General features: G+C 35.9%; 2 protein-coding genes across 8 annotated transcripts in view; both read right to left on the bottom strand.

The window, feature by feature from the left end:
- The window catches only part of sat2b (spermidine/spermine N1-acetyltransferase family member 2b), a 40,474-nt gene extending 17,135 nt beyond the window's left edge, over positions 1-23,339 (bottom strand). For 3 of the 7 annotated variants that reach the window (XR_012405843.1, XM_068221139.2, XM_068221140.2), the window contains exons 1-5: positions 23,136-23,310; positions 23,001-23,052; positions 22,791-22,874; positions 18,792-18,893; positions 18,670-18,710 (exon numbers count right to left, since the gene is read on the bottom strand). Coding sequence is in view for 4 of the 7 variants with exons in the window: in XM_068221139.2 (XP_068077240.1) it covers positions 18,670-18,710; positions 18,792-18,893; positions 22,791-22,874; positions 23,001-23,052; positions 23,136-23,198 (342 nt within the window). In the remaining 3 variants the exon portion in view is untranslated. Of the gene's footprint in view, positions 1-18,669; positions 18,711-18,791; positions 18,894-22,790; positions 22,875-23,000; positions 23,053-23,135 lie in introns of all 7 variants that reach the window. The other 4 variants (NM_001002554.2, XR_012405845.1, XR_012405844.1 and 1 more) reach the window with 4 other exon arrangements.
- LOC141385613 (uncharacterized) lies at positions 807-11,724 on the bottom strand. Its single transcript, XM_073951451.1, has 2 exons — positions 10,165-11,724; positions 807-4,041 (listed from the first exon to the last, which is right to left on the bottom strand). The coding sequence occupies exon 2, from the start codon at positions 1,964-1,966 to the stop codon at positions 887-889; it is 1,080 nt and encodes a 359-aa protein (XP_073807552.1). The 5' UTR covers positions 1,967-4,041; positions 10,165-11,724; the 3' UTR covers positions 807-886.
- Positions 23,340-24,484: the final 1,145 nt, after the last annotated feature.

Genomic DNA, 24,484 nt, shown 5'->3' with positions numbered 1-24,484 from the left:
TGGAGCTGCAACCGAGAAGGCTCTATCACCTCGACATTTTAAGCGTGATCTAGGAACTTGCAAATAGAGACGATCCATAGAGCGAAGAGATCTCACAGGTTGGTGCATAATAACTACTCAGAAATATACTCAGGGGCCAGGCCATGGAGGGATTTAAAAATATACAACAGAACTTTGTACTGAATTCTAAACTGGATTGGTAGCCAGTGTAGGGAAACAAGTACAGGTGTAATGTGCTCTCGGTTTTTTGTGCCTGTTAAAAGCCTGGCAGCTGCGTTCTGGACTAGCTGCAGTCGCGAGAGAGAGGCCTGACTCACACCCAGATACAATGCGTTGCAATAGTCCAGACGAGAAGAGATAAAAGCATGAACAACTTTCTCCAAATCACTGAAAGAGAGGATAGACTTAAGCTTGGCAATATATCTAAAATAGAAAAAACTATTTTTGACAATCGCATTAATTTGCCGTTCAAATTTTAGCTCAGAGTCAAAGATGACACCAAGACTCTTTACCCAGGAATGTATTTTCCCAGGATGCAATGACAGATTGCCATTAGAGTCTGAACCTTTTCTGGCCAAAAACAATAATTTCGCACTTATCTTTATTCAGTTGGAGAAAATTATTTGCCAACCAACACTTCACATTAGCCAAACAATTAAGCAAAGCCTGAAGGGAGGATTGATCACTAGATTTTATAGAGAAGTAGATTTGAGAGTTATCAGCATTTAGATGGTAATTTATGACATGCTTTTCAAACATTTTTCCTAACGGAAGTAAGTAAAGGGAGAACAAAACAGGACCCAGTATTGAGCCTTGCGGTACCCTACACATTAATTGCATGACAGATGAAGAGGAGTAGCCTAAACTGACTGATATAGTTCTATCCTTATGAGGAGAACCAATCTAAGGCCAGACCCTGGATACCAGCGTGTTCTCTAAGCTGATCAGTGAGAATGTCATGATCCACTTTATCAAAAGCAGCAGTGAGATCCAACAGTACAAGAACAACAGGGCTACCTGAATCAACCTCCAACAAGATATCATTAAAAACCCTCAATTGAGTGGACTCTGTGCTATGACGAGCTCTAAAACCAGACTGAAACTTATCAAAATTATTATTATTAGCCAGAAACTCATTCAGTTGTACAGACACAACCTTCTCTAAAATCTTTGAGATAAAAGGCAATTTAGAAATAGGGCAAAAATTCTTCATGTCTGAGGCATCAAGATTCGCTTTCTTTAGCAGAGGCTGAATAACAGCATGTTTAAAACTACTAGGAACAATACCAGTAGAGAGACTACTATTTACAATTGAAAGCACACTTGGACCAATTGAGTGCATAACCTCCTGAAATAAGGTGGCAGGAATGACATCACAGGACGAACCAGAAGGCTTCATATGTGCAACAATGTCATTTAGTTGTGACAGAGACACAGGAATAAAGCTGGCTAGATTTTTTAAGGGGGCAACAGAAATTGTAGAAACACTGACTACAGGTAAAATCTGTGAACGAATTCTAACAATCATATTAGCAAAAAAATGCTGAAATTTTTCACAGGTGTCAACAGATGAAGAAATTGATGGAGAAACAACAGGCTGAAGTATGGTGTTAATAGTCGAGAACAGTACTTTGGAATTATGACAGTTCTTTGAAATTATGTCAGATAAATAATTTGATCTAGCTGCATTGACTGCCCTTTGAAATTTTGTCAAGCAATCTCTCAATGATTCATATGAAACTTGTAGTTTGTCTTTAAGCCATTTGCGCTCAGCTCTTCTACACTCCTGCCTAAGGGCCCTAATATTGCTGTTCACCCAAGGCTGAGGCTTAACTTTCTTTTTCTTAATTTTCAATGGAGCTACAGAATTCAGAATATTAGAGCATATGGAGTTAAACTGGATAACTAACTCCTCAGGTCCCATATCAGAAGACGGAAAGTCAATATGTAATCTTGATGAACCCATATCAAAAGCAGATGAAAAATTACTAGCAGTGGAGGTGGAGAGCACATGAGTTTCAACAGCAACAGACGTATCATCAGCTTGAGAATTAAAAGTAAAATAAGAATTAAATGGAACAGCCTTGTGGTTAGAGAAAACAGTGTCAACAATTTGCAAATTACAGACAGAGAAACCAGAAGTTAGCACTAAGTCAAGGGTATGACCATGCTCATGTGTTGGGCCCACAACACATTGTGATAGACCAAAAGAGTCTAATAAATTATTAAACTCATTAACAAAAGGTCTGTTCGGACAGCACACGTGAATATTAAATCTTCCAAAATTTAAATATTTTCAGCACAGAGAAAAATAGAAGATAAAAGGTCTGAAAAATTACCAATAAAATCTTTATGATATGGGGGAGGTCTGTAAATAAGGGCACATAAAACAGACTTAAAAGAATTTAACATAAATAACTGAACCTCAAAGGAGGAATAAGATTCAGTAGGTAGTAGTCTGCATTTAAACTTATTTTTAAAAACAGCAGCAAGGCCCCCACCACGACCAACAGACCTTGGAGAGCTGAGAAAAGAACAGTCCGGTGGAGAAAGTTCAGAAAAAGGAGCCATATCACCAATGTTTAATCAAGTCTCAGTAATGAATAGAAAATCCAAGTTGTGTGAGAGTAAGAAGTCATTCAAAATAAAGGTTTTGTTCGAGAGAGATCTTGCATTGATCAACGCCATTGATATCGGAGAAGAGCCAGAAAATGAAGTAGATAAATCGGCAGTTTTTTGCAGCTTACCGCTACCCAAGAGACGTAGGTTATGTAGGTTGACACCGCGTCAGCGGTCTCCATGACACCGCTTCGAGTGAACATTCCGTGAATGCCGCCGCACCAAACCAGTGAAACACGGGACGACTGGCACCAGATGCGAGCAGCTCAGTGGGGAGTGAAATTCTCCATCATCCAACGCCGGTCTTCGCCAAAAACCATGTAAAAGCGGCTAGCTGACATCAGGTAGTAGGAGCAATTTAGGAAAGCTGACAGATCCTTTCTTCGCTTTCTTCGTCGTTTACTTAAAAGTCATAAACAACCAGGTAGATGACATACTCCAGTCAGTTTGGTTGGCAAGGCAGAGTGAAAGTTCCAGCTGACTGGATTGCGGGTCATCCAATTGGTCACTTCAGAATGAATGTTTAAAAAGAGTCAGGCAGTCATAGACCAGTACAGAGGAAACTGAACACACATTAAAACAAGAAATAAAAAAAAACTTAAAACTAACAGTAAAACAGATAAAAAAGACGAATCGCGACGAGCAGCCAGCAAACATCCTGCCGCCATCTTGACACGTCACCTCAAACTCACTCAGACTGTCGTTAACTGTTGTTAAATCTTAATAAAAACATTGAGTAGTTCATTAACACCGTGTTGGTTTTTCTGTTAAAAAAATATTTTTGTTCAAAATTTGCTAATTTTATTTAAAGGGGCAGTATGGGATCAGCCAAAATGCTAATCGGTAAGTATTAGCTTTGGACGGCAGGGGAGGGACTGTGTTTCAAAGCCACACCTCCTGAAATTGTGAATGCACCCACCACAACGCGACAGCAGACAAGTTTATGTCATTCGTCAGTTATGTTATGGTTGGCCTGGCAGCGTGCAGGAATTTTACTTATTACTAAGCCACACTTACATGCTATTTCAGATCGAATATTCAGAGTAGCATGGTAAACAATATCGGAAGCGCATCACAGCCTGTCATTGTTCAGAAATGACCCAATGTGGAAATAAAAGCAACTACAGCTCAGTAAAGCAGGCTAGGCGGAATAGCACTATTTACTAAGGTGTTGTTGTTAAACTAAATAAAAATCTACATTATCAATCTTTCACCGGCAGATTTCAGTGGCTGAACTACACATCTGTGCATATCACCTATTTGTAGCAACAACATCTGCATCAGCTCTGCGTGAAGCTAAAATAGTTTTAAAACAGAGCATTACCTGTCTAACAAAAATACTTCAGCCATGGTGTCGTCCTTTCTCCAGCGTGCAGAAGTAACTCCAATATTGATTCATAAGTTTAAAAAGTTTCAATTCAGCTGTTACAACCGGCTCAAAGTTGCAACATTAGAGAGACAATACGGACCAGGTAAATTGAAAAGAGAAATGATTTATTAACAAAATGTATAATTAACAAAAAGTATTTAAAGCAATCCAAGTCAGTATAGGTGAAAGTCAGTAGTGAAAAGCATGTGTATGGACGTGTACTGAGCTCATGATCCAAACACAAAACTAAATCAAAAGCGCCAAGCAGAGACGTCCGGCTAATCGAGCTCTCCTAGACAGAATGCCGGACTCCTTATAAACACCCCACGATGAGTCTCAGGTGGGATGACCCACCCACCAATCTGCAATCATGCATGCAGGCTCTGCAAAAATCACACAAAAACACACGCATACAAACAGGTCCCACATGGGACCTAACATCTCCCCCCCTAAAAAAAAGAAAAAATATATAAATGCCAAATACCAATAATTTCTCTTCAATTTTTATACTATTTTTTCCTATTTTGTTCTCTCTAAACTTTAAACATTAGTACTGCTTAAATTTTCTTAGGATGAAACGGTAAAGTAAAGCTACAGTTTGGTATACTCCTGCCCCATCTCCTCTCCTCCAGCAAACCGGATCCTGAAAGCATTTAAGAAAAAGAAGAGACACAACAAGACCACCACCAAACAAGAAACTTACCCACTCAGTCACATCACTCAGGATGAGCTCGAGACAAACAGTCAGCAAACACATTGTCCGTACCCCTTATGTGTTTAATTAGCAAATTGTAGGGTTGTAAAAACAAAACCCACCGCATCAATCTCTGACTGGGACTTTTCAGTGTATGTAGAAAAATTAACGGATTATGATCTGAGAAAACAACAACTTGAGAACCACCTCCCACATAAACTTCAAAATATTGGAGTGCCCATATTAAAGCAAGTGTCTCTTTCTCAATAACAGAGTAGTTTACCTGATAGGAGTTAAATTTCCTTGAGAAATAACAAACTGGGTGGTCCACACCATCCAACCCAGTTTGCAAAAGAACTGCACCTGCCCCAATCTGACTCGCATCCACCTGAATCATAAACGGCTTGTCAAACTGCGGTGCAACAAGAACTGGATTTGAGGAAAGCAGAAGTTTAACATTGTTAAATGCTTGCTGGCAACCAGAGGACCAAACGAATGGAACAGACGCTTTTAATATATTTGTTAATGGGGCTACTACAGAAGAAAAATTTGGGCAAAACCCTCGATAATAGCCCGCCATTCCCAAAAAACGCATTAAATCCTTTTTTGTAGATGGGATGGGGAACCCCTCAATTGCCCGCACCTTCTCTTTCAAAGGACGCACGTAACCATGTCCGACTTCCCTTCCCAAATAGAACACAGTAGCCTTGGCAAACTCGCACTTTGCCAAATTTACTGTGAGTTTCGCCTCCAATAACCGCAAAAATAAAGCACGAACACGCTCCAGATGTTGTTCCCATGTATCGCTACAAACAACCACGTCGTCTAAATAGACGGCACAACCCGAAAGTCCTGACACAACCCGATTCATTAATCTTTGAAACGTTGCCGGAGCGTTTCGCAATCCGAAGCTCATTACAGAATAGGAATATAATCCGGAAGAAGTCACAAACGCAGTGATCTTGCGCTCGAGGTGTTAACGGAATTTGATAGTAACCCTTTAACAGGTCGAATTTACTTACGAATTTAGCAGCCCCTACTTGATCCACGCAATCTTCGACTCTGGGAAGTGGAAAAGCATCAGGTTTAGTGATCTTATTTATCTTTCGATAATCTGTACAAAATCGGTATGAATTATCAGATTTTTTTACCAATAAACAAGGTGAAGCCCAACTAGAACAAGATGGTTTTGCCAAGTTATTATCAAGCAAATACTGAACTTCAGCCTCTAACGCCTGTTGCTTTACCCGTGGCGCTCGGTAAAAACGCTGACGAACAGGGGTTGCATCACCAACATCCACATCATGTTCGATCAAATGGGTGCGAGATGGAACATCGCCAAACAACTCTGGAAATTCGTGTATCAGCTTTATTAATTCTCCCTTCTGAGAAATAGTTAGATGGCGCATTAAATTCTCTAAATTAAGAAGCGTCTCTGTATTGGATAACCTCGGTTGCAGCACACAATCAGTTGGAGCCTCATCTTCCTCCATCTCCGGTACAATTTCATCTGTCTGAGAAACCGTTAACACAGCAGATGTTTTACAATCAGTCTGATCACGGGAATAATATGGTTTCAACAAATTTACATGGCACAACTGCTCACTTTTCTTTCGATCTGGGGTTGAAATAAAATAATTTAACTCTGATATGCGGCGAGTAACTATATAAGGGCCTGAAAATTTGGCTCGAAAAGGTGAAGCAGGCAAAGGCAACAGCGCAAGCACCTGATCCCCAGGAGAAAACTCACGGACTTCAGAATTACGATCAAATAACTGCTTCATTTTTTCCTGTTTCTTCTCTAAATTCTCTCGCGCTGTCTGACCCGCAAGGACCAATCTCCTCCTAAACCCATTAACGTAGTCCAAAAGACTTCTCGGCGGCTCCTCCCCCTTTAAACAATCTTTTAACAATGCTAACGGGCCCCGAATTTTATGTGCAAATACCAAATCATTTGGGCTGAAGCCTAAACTAGACTGGATTACTTCTCTAGCTGCCAAAAGAAGCCACGGTAATCCCTCCTCCCAGTCGCGATTCAATTCAGTGCAATACGCACGCAGCAAACTCTTTAATGACTGATGGAAACGCTCCAGCGCGCCCTGACTTTGGGGATGGTACGCACTCGACTGCTGATGACGCACTCGCAGTTGTTTTAAGATCTCAGCAAACATTTTAGAGGAAAAATTTGTTCCTTGATCACTTTGAATGATTCGCGGTATACCAAAAATGGCAATGAACTGGGAGAGAGCTTTAACTACAGCTTTCGTAGTAATCTTTCGTAACGGAAACGCAGCAGGGTACCGGGTATTTTGACACATAACCGTCAATAAAAACTTGCTTCCCGATCTTGAAGGTGGTAAAGGTCCCACACAGTCAATTAATAAATGCTCAAAAGGCTGCCCCATCACTGGTATGGGACACAACGGAGCAGGTTTAAGTGACTGATTGGGCTTTCCTGTCATTTGACATACATGGCACGTTTTAATGAATATAGAGACATCCCTCTTTAACAAAGGCCAATAAAAATGTCGCAGTATTCGATTATAAGTCTTTTTAACACCTAGATGACCTCCAACGGGACCATGCGCCACTTCTAGAACCGCCGTGCGCATTTTTGTGGGCACCACAATCTGTACTACTAGCTCACCTCCACAAATCTCACTAGAAGACATCCATTTACGCAGTAACATCCCGTCTTGTACGAAATACCCAGCTGCTGCACTGTGCGCCTCTTCAGGGGACAAAATAGCATCGAACAGTGGAGACAACGTAACATCCTCCTGCTGCGCAGCTATAAGCTCTGCACTAGAAAAGGTAGGAAGAAGAGACAGACCAGGCACATTACACTTTTTCAGAGGAGTTGCATTAAAGTCGCCCTGCACAGATTCATCTAATTTTAATTTAGAACGAGTCACGGCACATGATGGGAAAATATGGGAATCCCCCGCAACGAAATCATCAGGTACAGGCGGCGTAATGACAATGGGTAAAGGAGATGCGTCTGGCCACACGCGCTCTCCCGCTAGGTTGTTACCCAAGATCACGTCTACTCCACCCACTGGAAGTGATGGACGCACACCCATAGTGACCTCACCATTCACAAGCTCCGAACGCAGTACCACTCTGTGTAAAGGAACAGCCGTACAAGTAAGAGTGATGCCTTGCACCAGCACATTCTTCCCCAACCCAGACTCTGTGGAAAAAGGCAAAACAGAATTTAAAATAAAAGATTCAGAAGCTCCCGTGTCACGCAAGATCTTAACGGGTACATTTTCACTCCCTCCCGGCAATGAAACGAATCCCTCTGTAACAAACGGAATATAACTCGGATTTAACTCAGGCCTTTTACATGATTCAACAAAAAATGAATCCCCTTCAAAACGAAGTTCAGGGTAAACAGAATCAGCAAGTAAAACAGATGAGCTATTTTGCGACTTTGAACCTTTACGCATATGCTTATTTTTTAGGACAGGGCATTCTTTTTTCCAATGCCCCTCCTCAAAACAATACCTGCACACAGAATCAGGAATGGGTCTTGATGGTATGTGTAACATTTTCTCTGCTTTAAACTCAGGTTTTCGAATATTTGATCTCGGTTCATCAATAGGATAATTCCTACCCCTATTCATTCGATAATCACTCACCCATCTTTTATGCGTTACCACAAAATCATCGGCTAACACGGCAGCCTCACTCGCAGTTGCTGGCTTATTCTCATTAATATAAGTGGCAATGTTTTCTGGAATAATATTCTTGAGCTGTTCAGTAAGGATCAATTCCCGCAACCCCTCAAAAGTGCGCACATTAGAGGTGGAACACCAGCGATCAAAATGTGTAGCCAATTCACGAAGGACTTCAACATGAGTTTGTCTGTCATTTTTTCTCCAAGTAAGAAAACGTATGCGATACGCCTCAGGAACTAATTCAAACGCTTTAAGAACTGCAGATTTTACCTTTTCATAATTTCTACGATCTTCCACTGAAAGCGCAGTATAAGCCTCTTGAGCTCTTCCCACAAGTACTGACTGCAACATAATTGTACGGTCAGCGCTTGGCCAACCTCGTTCATCAGCTACACTTTCGAATAAAGAAAAGAAAACTTCAGGATCTTTTTCGTTAAATTTTGGTAGCAACTTTAAATTGCTTAACAAGTCACCTGCTCGATTTCGTTCCCCGACGCCGTCTGCTAAGGGTCTCCCATCAGCCATGATTTTTAATCGTTCCATTTGTAACTGATAATCTCTAGCTTGTCGATCTAATTCTAATTTTTGATCATGTTTAAGTTTCTCATATTCGATTTCACGCTGTTTTACCAACTCCTCTGCCTTTAATCTCGCCAATTCAACCTCTTTTTCTTTTAGTTCTCGCTCGCGCTCCGTTGCCTGCTTGTACATTTCTTTTTCATGAGCCTGTCTCAACTCTAATAATTCTTTTCGCTGTTCAAACGACAAATTACTCTCCGAAAAATCAAACTTACCCATTCCCTCATCAGCAATCTCAGATACCGGAATTAACACGCCACAATCAACTAATGCGCTCTTAATCAAAGCTCTCAATTCATTTTTTCGCAACCGCTTATCAATTCCCGTGAATTTATAGTTATCAACAATGTCCCACAGCTGTAGCTTCGAACACAAATTTAACTTCTCCTCTGATGGAGACCTAACAAATTCTTCCAACGAAATCATCCCAAAGAATAAACTTGCCCAAATGCAGTACTAATACTTACGACTTACATCTAAACTTCGGACATAAGCAATCGGCTCATAATCAAATATCCCCCTAACTAACCCACATTTCCCACTAACTAAACTTACCTAACTCTTCTGTGTTTTCCCAAGAGTCAAGCCTCTTTAAGCAGCTAATACCGCTGGTGCACAGCTGAACTGTCGGCTCAGAAATGCAACCACAGCCGTGCACTTAACCCAGGAAAACACCAAAAAATAAAAAAAACAATAACCTATCCGGGGATCTCCAAAACATATTATGAGCCGAACTTACCTGTCCGAAGCCAAACGAACGCTCTGCTCTGCCAAAACATGCACCTGATTCTCCTTAACAATTACCAGTCCACATGCCTCTCAATAAGACGAGCCCCCATATGTTACAACCGGCTCAAAATTGCAACATTAGAGAGACAATACGGACCAGGTAAATTGAAAAGAGAAATGATTTATTAACAAAATGTATAATTAACAAAAAGTATTTAAAGCAATCCAAGTCAGTATAGGTGAAAGTCAGTAGTGAAAAGCATGTGTATGGACGTGTACTGAGCTCATGATCCAAACACAAAACTAAATCAAAAGCGCCAAGCAGAGACGTCCGGCTAATCGAGCTCTCCTAGACAGAATGCCGGACTCCTTATAAACACCCCACGATGAGTCTCAGGTGGGATGACCCACCCACCAATCTGCAATCATGCATGCAGGCTCTGCAAAAATCACACAAAAACACACGCATACAAACAGGTCCCACATGGGACCTAACTCTCTCATGTGCACGTGTCATGAACGGGAATGGTGGGTATACGTAAACAAAGATGCGCAAAAGCCCAAATCTGCATTTGTTGACAAACAGATGAACATACTCATCGGAATTATGGGAGATGTCGGCCTGACAATATTTAATTGGATAAACATTTTTAGTTTTATGCCTTACCCAGAATATAAAAATACATAAACACATTTAGATCATTTACTGTAATAATTACTATTGGACTGTGAAGAGACTTTCAACCAGCACAACAAAAGATATTTCTAAAGACAATCACCTACTGCACCTTTAAGTACTGTTTGTGGTTACTCATTTTAAATGATTTATTTTAAATAAGCTAATTTAATTAATTCTTACTCAATCCATATATGTTGAATTTAATTAATAATATTGCTTGTAATCTGTTACCTCAAATTTACAGAATAGATATGGGGTATTATTTTTTTACAATGTAGAGAGGGGCATGTATAATTCAAACGGAAGACCTCAACCTCAAGGTGTAAGTAAAAAAAAAAAAAATGCTATTTTGGTGGTGAGAAAAAAAAGAGAAAACTTAGTTATAACAAGATATTATGTCATTAAAACGAGATATTATGTCATTATAACGAGATCTTTATTATCTCATAACGATATTATGAGATAATATCTTGTTATAACGACATAATTATGTAAAAATAACAACTTCATTAAGTTGTTATTTCGACATAGCCTAACTATGTTCATTTCGATATGGGCCACAAGATGGCAGAATAAGACGAACAGGTCAATGTGCATGCTTTAAGTAAAATCTTTAAAGTTCCGAAATTATAAAGCGTTATTATGGGAATTTACCAGGCATATTCTTTCATATGCACTGATGTGTTCACTTGTTGTTGCAGGATAATCTTTTGACACTAAATGTTACCCATAAATAGCCGTAAAAGTTGAAGGACTGTAGGCATTTATTATCCAAGTTTTTGTAAGACATGCTGTTCTATAATTTATTTATTTAGCATAGTTTTAACGTTTTAACTGTCTATATTACATCTTCATTTATCACATTTGTTTTATATGTTAGTATTTTTGTGGGTGGTAAGACTGTTAGAGAACATCCCGTTTCTACACATAATCGCCCCTAAAATTTAATCACGTCTGTCCAGCGCTGCATCATGCCCGACTCCAACTTTTAAGGATAGGCCAAGCCACATTCCAGTCACCAGTCAAGTGTTACATTATTTACTTATTATTTTCCAATTAAAATAAGAAATTTAATAACTAAAGGTTGGCTAGAATGCATTTAAACATTGGAAAATGCATACATCTCTAAAACCCGACAGGTGGACAAATCTAAACTTTTTTTAATTAAAACAAATTAAAAATAAGCATATAGTAAATGCCACTGCAAATAAAAACAACCATTATTTTTTAATAAAATTATAACGTTTTACACTCCAAAAAAATCCAATATTAGTTTTGGTAAAAACTTGTGTTATTTTTCCATATTAGTTGAGATGTATGTGAATGTAGGGGCAATGTTTCCTTTACAAATATTATCAAGAATATTCCATATTCTACTTTAAAACATAAAACTACTGAGCATATATACAAATCATATAAATTGTTTTATGTGCAAACAGCAGTCTAAAAAAAGAACATTGCATATTTTTATCTACAGCACTTCTGAGAGGAACAATTATTAATTCATATAATTTTTTTTATTAAAAGACTAACAGATAGGTTTCACTTATTTCAACTTCAAAAGGATGCATGGCATGAATATATAAGTCACTGTTAGGATCTTTGTTGTCAAGCTTTTGATCAGGTTACTATTAATATAGATATTTCCTTTGATATCTGTAAAATCGCTTCATCACTTCGTTATTCATTTAATCGAATAATGTCTCTTTTCCTGTCTCCAAATACTTTGAAATCAATTCTGGAAAGAAAGGCTTCGTTAGGTCAGATGGTTTCTCGGCATTGCCGAGATCACCAGTGCGTTCGACGACTCGCGGCTAAAATACAGGATGAGTCGTTTGGGAAAAAAATGATGTGTTTCTCAAAACCGTGGTTGCTTTGTCGCAATCCATCGTTTAAACCATGTTAAGTAAAGAATCCATAATGATGCTCTAAACTAGTAAATTCTTTAGAGAAAAACCCCATAAGGTTTTGTGCAAATGCTGTTTTACACACACACGCATTAAAAAATCCAATATTAGTTTTGGTAAAAACATGCATTCATTTTCCATATTAGTTGAAATATGTAAACGGCACATATGGGCAAATGTTCCCTCTACAGAAATTATTAAGAATATTGCATATTCTATAACAAAACATTAAACCACTTAGCTAACATGTAATCTCATAATTATATAAATCAGTAATAGTTGCAATTTACAGGGTATTTATTAAGGAATGAAAAATATCCTACTTAACAATAACAATACTACTACTACTACTACTAATAATAATAATAGTAATAATTATTATTATTATTATAATGATAAAATTATTATTGTTATTTATTATTATTGTTATTATTATTGTTGTTAAGTAGGATATAATGTCAATGCTAAATTACCGAATTATGTTTAGGAGACGGAATTTGCAACCATTTAAAGATAGTTTTCGTAACCTTTGTTTAATTAATTCGGCAGTACACTGTAAAAAAAAACCTAATTTTACAGAAAATATCCCTAATGTTTTTAAAGTAATTTTTTTGTCATTTAAAATTATATGTAGAACTTAGTAAAATGACAAACAATCTCTCTGAATTCACAGTTTGACTTTCATTTTAGGTACTTTATCATTAAAGACAAATTACTGACATTTTTGTTTTTCATACAGGGAAATTACAGTATTTATTATACAGTATTTTTTGTTATTTTAAATTATATTCAAAAATACGTAAAATTTACAAACAATATCTGTAAATGAACAGCTTGACTGTTATTTTATGTACAGTAATGACAAATTACAGCAATTTGTCCGTTTTATACAATAAAATTGCCGTATTATTTACTCCGTGTTTTTTCCTGTTTTTTATGTAGTACATTTAAAATTACGTAAAATTAAAGTAATAAATTGTAATTACTTGCTCTAAAATTTTTTTTTTAAAAATCGTAAAAAAAAAGGGTCAAATGACTGGCAGCAACGGCTGCCAAACAAAAACCATAAAATTATGGTAAAATTTCTTTGTTGAAATAAAGTGCAAAAAATAATAAATCTACAGATATTTTCATTAAAATTTTTACAGAAAAACACTGTTATTTTACAGACTTTTTCTAGGTTATTACAATCAAATCCGTTCAATAAAGTTACACACTAAGTGAGCTGTTCAGGATTCCGCTGATTGCACACACAGTAGGAGGATCATTATGAACTGATTATATGCACTTTGAAAGCAGCATAAACCAATTTCTTAGTCTTGTATACTTTTACTGTGAACATTATGACGCGTTTCTCTACTTTTACCTTGCTTTGTTTGTTAATTGTTTATGTTGTTTGCTGCCGGGACTGACCATTTGCCTGTTATTTGACCATGACAGTGGATTTCCTGCAGAATGTTACATCTGTTTGCCCCTGTGTTGACTGTTGTTTGCCTGACCATCTCTGTGTAATAAACCTGCATTTGGATCTGCACTCATTTGTCAACGTCCCCTTAACGTTACAGTTCCATTTTCTTTAAGAACTTAAACCTCTACATGTTTTACATAAACACTATTTAATAAAATGTAACAACTGTAATTTTAAAGTTGTGAGAATTTTAATCAGTTGTATCTCGTTTGTTGTTTTTTCCAAAAAAATTTAATCCAAAATAAAACTGTTAAATTACGATCATGAGCATGTCTTGGCATTTTATTAAAGGTGTTTAATCTTAATGATTTAGGGAAAATTCTTTTAAATAACATTGTTTTCTCTTGAACTTTTAGTGCAATCACTTTATAGATGGTGTTTGATCATGATAATCTAAGAAAAGTCTGTATAATAACACTGTTTCTTTGTAAAACTCTTAGTGTGTAACTTTATTGAACAGATTTGTTCGCAATAATCAAGGAAAAGTCTGTAAAATAACAGTATTTTTCTGTAAAAATTTTAATGAAAATATCTGTAGATTTATTATTTTTTGCACTTTATTTGAACAAAGACATTTTACCGTAATTTAATGGTTTTTGTTTGGCAGCCGTAGCTGCCAGTCATTTGACCTTTTTTTTATGATTTTTTTTCTTACAGTGTAGGCACTAGTCCTCAAATCAAGGAGAGTGGACCAAGCGACATTAACACAATAGGCCTAGTAAAAAAATATATTAAAATAGGCGCAGCGGGTGAAAGCCAACTAGGAGTTTCTTATGGGCTAATAAATGTTAATATTCTTAATATTATTACTATTATCAATATTATTATTACTGTTATTGTTATTACTATTATTATTATTAATATTCTTATTAATATTACTATTATTATAACTAATATTATTATTATTTCTATTAATATTATTATTAATATCATGATTCTTACTACTATGATTATTAACATAATCATTACAATCCTAGTACTACTATATTATTATTGTTGTTGTTGTTGTTGAAACAACACACGTGCATTTTAACCAATTTCAACTTAATAATCATAATTGTGGGCAAAGTGCTGTACCAAATGGCAATTTTTCCATATTTTAGTTTTATTGTATTTTCTTGTTTTTTTTTTTTTGCACTGACACTTCGAATAAAAAACATTTATCTGCCTAGATAACGTCTTGGTTCATCTGTTAATGCTTTTTAAAGCCTAATGTTTAAATGCATTCTAGCCAATCTTTAGTTATTAAATGACTTATTTTAATTGGAAAATTACAAGTAATTTAATGTAACACTTCGGTGACTGGAATGCGGCTTGGCCTACCCTTAAAAGTTGGAGTCAGGCATGATGCAGCGCTGGATAGATGTAATCAATTTTGGAGGCGAATACATGCAGAAACGGGATGTTTTCAAACAGTCTTACCACCCACAAAAATATTAACATATAAATCAAATGTGATAAATGGAGATGCAATATAGACAGTTTAAACGTTACCAAACTATGCTAAATTAATTAATTATAGAACAGCATGTCTTGCAAAAACTTAGATAATAAACACCTACAGTGTTTTAACTTTTATGGCTATAACGTTATTAGTTTTCTTTTTTTTCCCCTCACCACCAAGATTGCTTTTTTTTTCAGGGCTTCTGTGAATTTCTGGGCAAATTCGCCAACAAATATTTGAAAAAAAAAAAAATATATATATGTTTGTGAGAAGGTTTTAAATTTAGCACAGTTGAAACATTTGATCATTTTCTGTTTTATAAACAAAAATTAGAAAACTAATTAAACGGACTGACTCACAGAGAAAAGGCTTATTTGTGTACAAGGAAAGCACCATAATGAAAATGGTGAGACAAAAAAAGGAGAACAGCCCATACAGACAATTAATCTGGAAAATACTCGCCCCTGGCGCCACATCACACACTTCCGCTGACTGCGTGCGCACCTCGCGAAATGGTCGAGGCTTTTCGCGTTCGCCGTTGTGATATTCTTTAAAACGACAGGGGGCGGTCAAAAGAAACCCACCGTAAAGTCAGACGGATAAACAGAGAAGTATTATTTGTATTATTTTTATACATTATTTTAATGATTATAAGTATTTTTATAACAATTCAAGATTTTTTTTTCTTGCAAATCACTTGCTTTTGTTCATATCTCGGCCAGTTTTACCATTTCAAGTTTATTATAATATTAATCACAAGATAACATGAGTTGCTTTACAAATATATTTTAATTATGGCACGAATAGAAGAAAAAAAAAATATATATATATATATATTTTTTTTTAAATCTTTTTCAGATTTAGCCCCCTCCACACATAAATCAGTGTTACTGGTGGAAAACATATTCTGTATTTGTAATTAATGACAACAGAACATGAAATACTCTACAAATATGTTTTATTATCGCAAAAAAAAGCACAGTTACTAAAAAATAGTGGACAACAATTCACACATTATTGTCTGGCTAGTTTCTGTCCTCTTCTTATGCTAAAAAGGCAATGATGGTAAAACATTACAGATCATCATCACCAATAAAGCCCGGAGATAGGGCATCAGTATATTGTAAACCGATAGGTTTAAATATTCCTTCCCAGTTATCAAAGAAATACTTCTGTGACTTCATTAGTTTTGTAACTAAATTTTTAAATTCAAAATTAAACAAAATACATAAGTGTAAAACCTATAAATGGTGGAAAAACATATTCTGTGATTGTGTACCTGGTCTCCACTTTTGGCATGGCCTCTTTTGGTTTTAATAAATTTATTCTTCAGGTTTTTCCAAACCTTTTAACAAAAACTTTCTCCTTTCCCATGCTATTTCTAGCCAAGAATTATTAATCACTAGGTTATCTCTCTGATCACGGGTCATTAGATGTGTGTACAGTCGTATTGTTTCAGACAAAATCTCTTCAAAGTGTATCATATTCCACTCAAATCAGTTGCGGCGGCACGCGCACTGTGCGCTTGAGTCTCAAAAAATGCCCGACGCACCGCCAGCCAAAATCATGCCGGGCGCACCCAAAGCGAACCTCTGCAAAGCGAACAAGCAGACGCGTCGAGAATAAACCAGGCTTTAGGCTGATGGCAGATAGACCGGGCAGATGCAGGCATCAACTCAGCTGAAGGATGGAGTATACTGCCGACCATCAATCGCTGATGGTCAGTGAGCTGAGCAGAACACAGTTAAGACACTAGGACATCACACAGACGGCTACACAGAAAGAAAAACTTGCTATTTACAGCATATGCAGGTTCTGTTCACTAAAGTAGCCGTCATTGGCGTGCTACATGCATGGGCGCGCGTTCTTGGTAGCTCGTGGTCAGCTCACGTGGGATTTTGTGACCGCAAATAAATCATTACATGAGACAGAAATTACATTTCTGGGTGAATTATACCTTATAAATACAGTATGTGACAGTTTTAACGTAATTTGAAGGTGTTCATGTTCCTGTGAGGACCTGTGCAGCCACCTTTAAGCTTCTCTCCTGACCTTGAAAATATAATTGGCTGAATCGTAGAAAAGCTGAATTAAGATCATGTGTTGGGTCGAATAGAGATAGTGATCTTTTTTATATATAGATAGATCTTTTAATATACATGCAATGCAATGTCTATATATGCGTGGTAAAAAAAACCATACGTTAAAATTTATTACAGCATATTGTAAAACACACAACAATCTATTTAATTTGAATTGATATGTATTCATTAATTCTCTTTTCGAATTAGTCTATTTGTTAATTTGGGGTCGTCACAGCAGAATGAACCGCCAACTTATTCAGCATGTTTTACGCAGCGAATGCCCTTCTAGCTGCAACCCATCACTGGGAAACACCCATTCACACACATACACTATGGACAATTTTAGTTTATCCAATTCACCTACAGCACATGTGTTTGGACTGTGGGGGAAACCAGAGCACCTGGAGGAAACCCATGCCAACACGGGGAGAACAAGCAAACTCCACACAGAAATGCCAACTGACCCTGCTGAGGCTCAAACCAGCAACCTTTTTGCTGTGAGGCAATTGTGCTACCCACTGCACCACCGTGACGTAAATTAATATTTATATCTATGTAAAATTAATTTAGATAATGCTAACACCACACCAATAATGTGAGAGTATGTGATTGGCCAAGGAAAGAAAAAAGGTAAATAACCTATACTCAAGTATACAGATAACTGTTTTCCATGACTTTCCACAACTTTTCTGGGCCAGGAAAATGCCAAGTAAAAATACCATGACTTTTCCAGGTTTTCCATGATGGTATGAACCCTGTTTTTAGTATATAGCAATCTACTGGTTCAAAAATATGTTATAAGTGTATTTCTTAAAAGTATAATTTAAATGAATTTGAAAGTATAAATTGAATTACATTTACACTATGTGACACTTAAGTACAAATAAAACAACACAGAAATTGCTACTACCCAAAAAGTGCATTGAAATATATTTTAAGTACACTTATGTCGTGTTCTTGAAGTGCTTTTTTTGCACACTGACATTGTAGTTATTATGTTCAAATTCAGTCTTTAGTAGTTTTTAAGATAAACTTAGGATTGTCCAAGTGAACTCAAACTGTGCTATCACATATTAAAAATGTGCATTAAATAAAAAAATGTATTATGCAATTGATTTATTACAATAAATTAGTTTAGAGTGTATTACTATTGCTATTATTGTACTGTGTATTATTGCTGATGTTGTTAATTCTTTATGCAATGTTTATACAGATTTATAACAATTTTCAGTTATTGCTGTCACACCATAAGACTTTTTTTGTTTTTGTTTTAAACAGTGAAATAAGCTAGTGACCCCTTATATTTTCTCAAACACAGATTTCAAATTACATAAATATAACTTTTTTTCAAAGTGGTGTTTCACATATAAAAAAATTGTCAACTACATATATATAGACATAATTTTTAACCTACTTTAGCAACAGCTCCTAGTAAAGCCTTTCCAATCCCATTACCTGCAAAGCAAGCAGAGATGATTGATTTATTAAACTTTTTTTTTTTTTTTTAATTCTTGATTATTGGTAAGATTTACACACCTCTAAACTCAGGCATCACATACAGATCTTCCATATAGACAGTCCTGCCTTTCCAGGTGCTATACGTATAGAAAAAGATAACATAGCCAACCGTGGTGTTTCCTACGAAAAGACAACTGCTGTAAGCATTAGGGATGTCAAACATATTTTCATGACAGATATGACCACTAATGTATTGTAAGTGCACAAGACCTAGTATACAGCATTTATTTAACCATTTGAGTTACCTTTTTTATTATTTTTAATTCTTGTTACCAGTTAAAATAGCAGAATTATGTCTTTTTAAACTAAAAACACAGATAACAGGAACAATGAAACACCTTGGAGATCTTTTGCTTACAGTCCAAAATTCACACTTTTGTCAATAATTTATTGTTAACAAATGATTCTTATTAAATAATTGTATTTTAATTCACAAATTATCATAGCTCCATTTTGACTCTTAAGACTTGATTTACAGAACTTTATAATTAGTTTTTTTTACTAGTAACAATAAAAAAACAAATCACAACAAAAGCTGGGAACAACTAGTTAATCAGGGATTTGATTGCTGAATAGAGAATGACATGACTAGTGCAGCAGATGGAAGAGTTCTGCTGAAAATAAAATTTAACAACATAGCAGTCGTCACAGCAGTTTAACAACATAGGGCTCTATTTAATCATCTAGGGCAGGGGTCACCAATCTCGGTCCTGGAGGGCCGTTGTCCCTGCAGGGTTTTGCTCCAACTTGCCTCAATACACCTGCCTGGATGTTTCAAGTATACCTAGTAAGACCTTGATTAGCTTGTTCAGGTGTGTTTGATTAGGGTTGGAGCTAAAATCTGCTGGACACCGGCCCTCCAGGAACAAGTTTGGTGACCACTGATCTAGGGCAAGGGTGGGCAATCTCCTGCACAGTTTAGCTCCAACCCTATTCAAACAGACCTCTCTATTGACCTTATTCTAAAATGCGGAAGTGCGCCTGTTTTCGTAATTGTCTTAGAACTTCCGATTCAGTCGCCTATGGGAGAAATGACTAGGAATAATAAACGACAGAAAACGGTCAAACTACTTGCTCTACAAACAAATGTTTGCATGACTATACTGACCAAGTAGAATAATATAACAAGAAAATATCAAATTGCAACATCAAGCAGCGTAATGAGCAGTTTTTAATGTCTAAAATGAATGGAAGTGAATGAGACCGGAAATCTCAAGCCAAAAAGATTCAAATGGTTGCGCCCACTCGTCGGCAGAGAATAAGGTCAATAGAGTTCGAGTGATCTTGAAGACAATGATTAGTTTGTTCAGGTGTGTTTGACTAGTGTTGAAACAAAACTCTGCAGGGACACCGGCCCTCGAGGATCAAGTTTGCCCATCCCTGATCTAGGGGCAAAAGCATTAAGGGTGTGTCTGAATCTACTTTTGCTATTTTAAGGATGGAAAAACTTGTTTGGGCTGCAGCGCATGGTCTAACAGGGTTGTGCTTATTCTCTTAATGAGTTATGGGTGTGTTTTGAGCGTAAACCAATAAGAGTCTCATCTCCCATTCCCTTTAAGAGTCAGATGCGTCGCACCATGGCACATTTGCTGCTTACATGGCATACTTTTTGCGTGAAAAAACTGAACACTTCACTAGTGAAAAAAACAGTATCAGTATCGGTAAACAGATCATCTGCAGCACAAGGATAAAGAATAAGCCTCCTCCATTCAGCCTCTGTACTTTCTGTCTCCCTTTTCGTGGATTAAGGAAATGGTGTTTTATGCAGTCTGCTGAAGACATCAATTAGCCTATAAATTATTTTTTTTTGTTAAGCACATAGATTTGTTTCAAATCTATTTTTAATTTCAGTTCTAATTTACAGCAAACGAATAAATGAACAATAATAATGAAGTGTGGTCAAAAAACTTAGATACAGTTGAAGTCAGAATTATTAGCCCCCTTTGATTTTTTTTTTCTAATGATGTTTACAGAGCAAAGCAATTTTTACAGTATGTCTGATAATATTTTTTCTTCTGGAAAAAGTTTTATTTGTTTTATTTTGACTGGAATAAAAGCAGTATTACATTTTTTACCAGCCATTTTAAGGTAAAAATTATTAGCCCCTTTAAACAATTTCGATAGTCAACAGAACAAACTATTGCTATACAATAACTTGCATAATTACCCTAACTTGCCTAGTAAACCTAATTAACCCAGTTAAGTCTTTAAATGTCACTTTAATATGTATAAAAGTGTCTTAAAAAATATAGTAATTATATTAGTAAAATATTATGTACTGTCATCATGGCAAGACAAGAAAAATCATAAATAAATTATCAAGACAAGATAAATCAGTTATTAGAAATTAGTTATTAAAACTATTATTTGTAGAATTGTGCTGAAAAAATCTTCCCTTTAAATAGAAAATTGGGGCAATGGTTTTTATATTTTTGCAGAAAATAATATTTGCAATACGTTATTCATTTAATTATTTATTGTTTGTAAAGATATTTGCATTGTATTAAGCAATGTGTAAGCATTTAAGGCACACAACTAACGCACTCTGTTGCTGGACTTTTTCAGCTGGTCTATTGGTCTATTGTCTTTTTTGGTTTCTCAGAACACACATATGAGTCCACAAATTGGCGCAAATGGATTTGCCATTTAAAAGTGGCGAAAAGAGGGGAAATTACTGCTGCACTGGCCTAAAAATAGCAACACGTCGCGGCAAACATGTCTTGCGCCTTATTGCGGCAGGTGTATGACAGGGCCCAAATCATCTAACACTGTACGCTTCTATTGGCCTAGAAGGAAGCAGGAGTGGTTCTAAAAGAGTGGCATGTAGAATAGTACAAACATTGAATAAATAACATTTCAACATGGTAGCAGTTTTGCGAATAACAACCAATTTCAAACACGCTGAGATGGCAACAGTTTTATATGCAATAAAGATATTTTAATTAACACATAGATAATTCTATAGTTTGCTGTGCATAAAAACATAACAGTCTACATATACGTAAACTAAGTAGGTGTACTGTTTGTGCCGGTAAAACATATCTAAACAGGAACTTTTTGTCTATTACATGTGTGTGAAAAATACAAATTCCTTCTGTAAAAAAAGACCACCTTCTTTTGACAGAAGACACAAGTATTTACTAAAGTATTTTTTCCTGCTTATGCAGTATCTACCGCCTCAATGACATGCAAATATATTTTAGTTTAGTTTATATATTTAGTTTAGTTTGTAGAGTTTATGCACAACTTTGGGTTCTCGAGGTTGTACATTTTATATATATATATATATATATATATATATATATATATATATATATATATATATATATATATATATATATATATATGTATACATTATGTATACACATGCCTTTTGTTCAGTTTGTTCATTTGTTTTATAGATAAATTCATTATTTTTCACTAATTTTAGAAATTGTATGTACTATATTCTGTACAATAAACATATGTGAAAAATAACTGACCTGAAAAGTGTTTTTAAACTAAATGCTGATTTTTATTTGGTTTGCACATGTACTTGCTGAATTATTTCAAGGAATAAATTGCAATATTTTATGATGAATGAATTGAAATCACATTATTTCATTTACCAAAAACAAAAATATAGCAATTCACTGAATTCAATATTTTTTGTGTGCCACCCCAAGATTTGGTGTGACCTCTTCTGGAAAACTTTCTGGGGGCGCCACTGTTTAAATTTCTCATGTGACCAGAACCATGTGATTGGAAACAACCTATATATGTATCTATACCCTGTACCACATCATATTAAAATAAATAAAAAATAGAACTGCCCCTGCAAAGATGTTTTTTTTTTTTAAATAAACGAAACAATAACAAACTTGGATCAGTTCCATTTGATTGACACATTGACAAAAAATGTTTCGGCCAGTACAAAGTATCTGAAATATCCAGAGATGTAGGAACACTATAAAAAAATCATATAGTGCAAGGTAAGGGTTTATGACGCTATTAATTTTGTTTTTTTAAGGGTCATACCATCTTTAGACTTGTGCTCCTCAGGTACCTCAGCTACAAGACAATGGTAAAAAGGATTTGGTCCAAATCCATCTCTCTCCAACTCTAAATAATAGAAGAAAAAAGCAAGCCAGTACTGTTATAGCAAACTTTGACATTACAGTAACTTAGTGAACAGTAATCTATTTTGCTGCTTTTAAACTTCATATAATTAAGCTAATTTACATTTACCTTTATGAGATATCTTTACTTGGTCGGGCATATTTTCATAAACAGCCAATTCCTACAATAAAACATTTACAAATACTATAAATTTATTCTGCCCTAACAATATGTTGTTGTTTTTTACGCGTGTCGTTTGCTCACCATAATCATACGTTCTATATCTTTGCAGTCCTCAGGTTTAGCTGCGCTAATAGTGAATCTCATGTTGGAGTGGTAAAGTGCGACTTTCTAAACTGCCTGATTAATGAATTATTATAACTAACGTCAGTCTACTTAACTAAAGCACTCGATCTCGTGCACGCGCACAACGTCAGTCGGCGCAAAGAGGCGTCATCTTCTTCTTTCATTTTATTAGCTGGTTGTGAATCAAGCTTCATACCGCCACCTATTGTCACGGAGTGCGTAAAGAATGGACGCTGTTTCTCAGTGTTTTCATACTATCAAACCACTTAGCCTATCATAAAACATTTTTACGATTGCCCTTATTTGTTTGCATGTATTTATCATTTAAAATACTGCTTAATGTACTACAAATGTTAGCAATTCTTCTTTTAAATACTCATTTTCTACACAGAATGGTCCACTGCAGGGGTGTCCAAACCTGGAGAGCTGGTGTCCTGCTGATTTTCTCCAACTTGCTTCAACACACCTGCTGGTGTATTTATCAGTATATCTAATAAGTGATTGATTACCTGATACGGGTGTGTTTAATTAAGGTTCTACTGTCTCCTAAAAATGAATTTTATAATCATGTAACCTGTCATAGTTGAATCATTCTACAGAAATATCAGTTTTTGGTCCCTAGATTTAAAATAACACTTGAGTTTACACTTATAGCCTACTAGGTTTACACTATAGGCTAAGTAGAATTTACTGTTATCTACACTGTTTACTTAGCTAACATTACATGGAATATTAATAAATCTAAATAAAACCATAATTTATTTGTTTTATCTGTTCATTTGTAGCTATAGTTGATAAAATGGAAACAGGATATTATTTTTATTTTTGTATTTTTGAACACTAAATGACCTATTATATATGCCTGTTATATATCTTTAATATGTGTTTTGTATGATCTGAAATGTCCTCACTCCTCAGACTGGTGCTGTGTGCATTAAGGATGAAGAAGCGCAGCAGTGTGCTGGATAGGATGTTGGAGATGCTGTAGTGCTGTTGACGAGACCCTGACAGACATTGCTGTGTTCTCTTCATCTTCAAAATCAGTTTCTAAGGCATTGACAGCCTTATGTCTCAAACCTGTTTTAGTCTGACTGCAGCAGAGGATGATAGTGCTGATGATGATGGCAAACACAGGTGAAGACCTGCTCATCATATGAACTGGCCCAGCTGTGTGGAGATGCAGCAGAACATGCAGTTTTGTCACACATGATTGTTAGAACAAGTTTAAATAAAGCTTTGTTTCACGTGTTGTGGACTTACTTGTCATGGCTAGTTTATTTATTATTTTAATCATACAGTAATGTTTA

The sequence above is a fragment of the Danio rerio genome, chromosome 5, assembly GCF_049306965.1.
Source record: "Danio rerio strain Tuebingen ecotype United States chromosome 5, GRCz12tu, whole genome shotgun sequence".
Lineage (NCBI taxonomy): Eukaryota > Metazoa > Chordata > Actinopteri > Cypriniformes > Danionidae > Danio > Danio rerio.
The sequence above is the reverse complement of the archived record's forward strand: the minus strand, read 5'-3'. Positions and strand labels throughout refer to the sequence as shown.

What these genes read in the sequence shown, in the direction of transcription:
- LOC141385613 (XM_073951451.1), bottom strand. Translation starts at nt 1,966, where the DNA reads ATGGGTTCATCAAGATTACATATTGACTTTCCGTCTTCTGATATGGGA.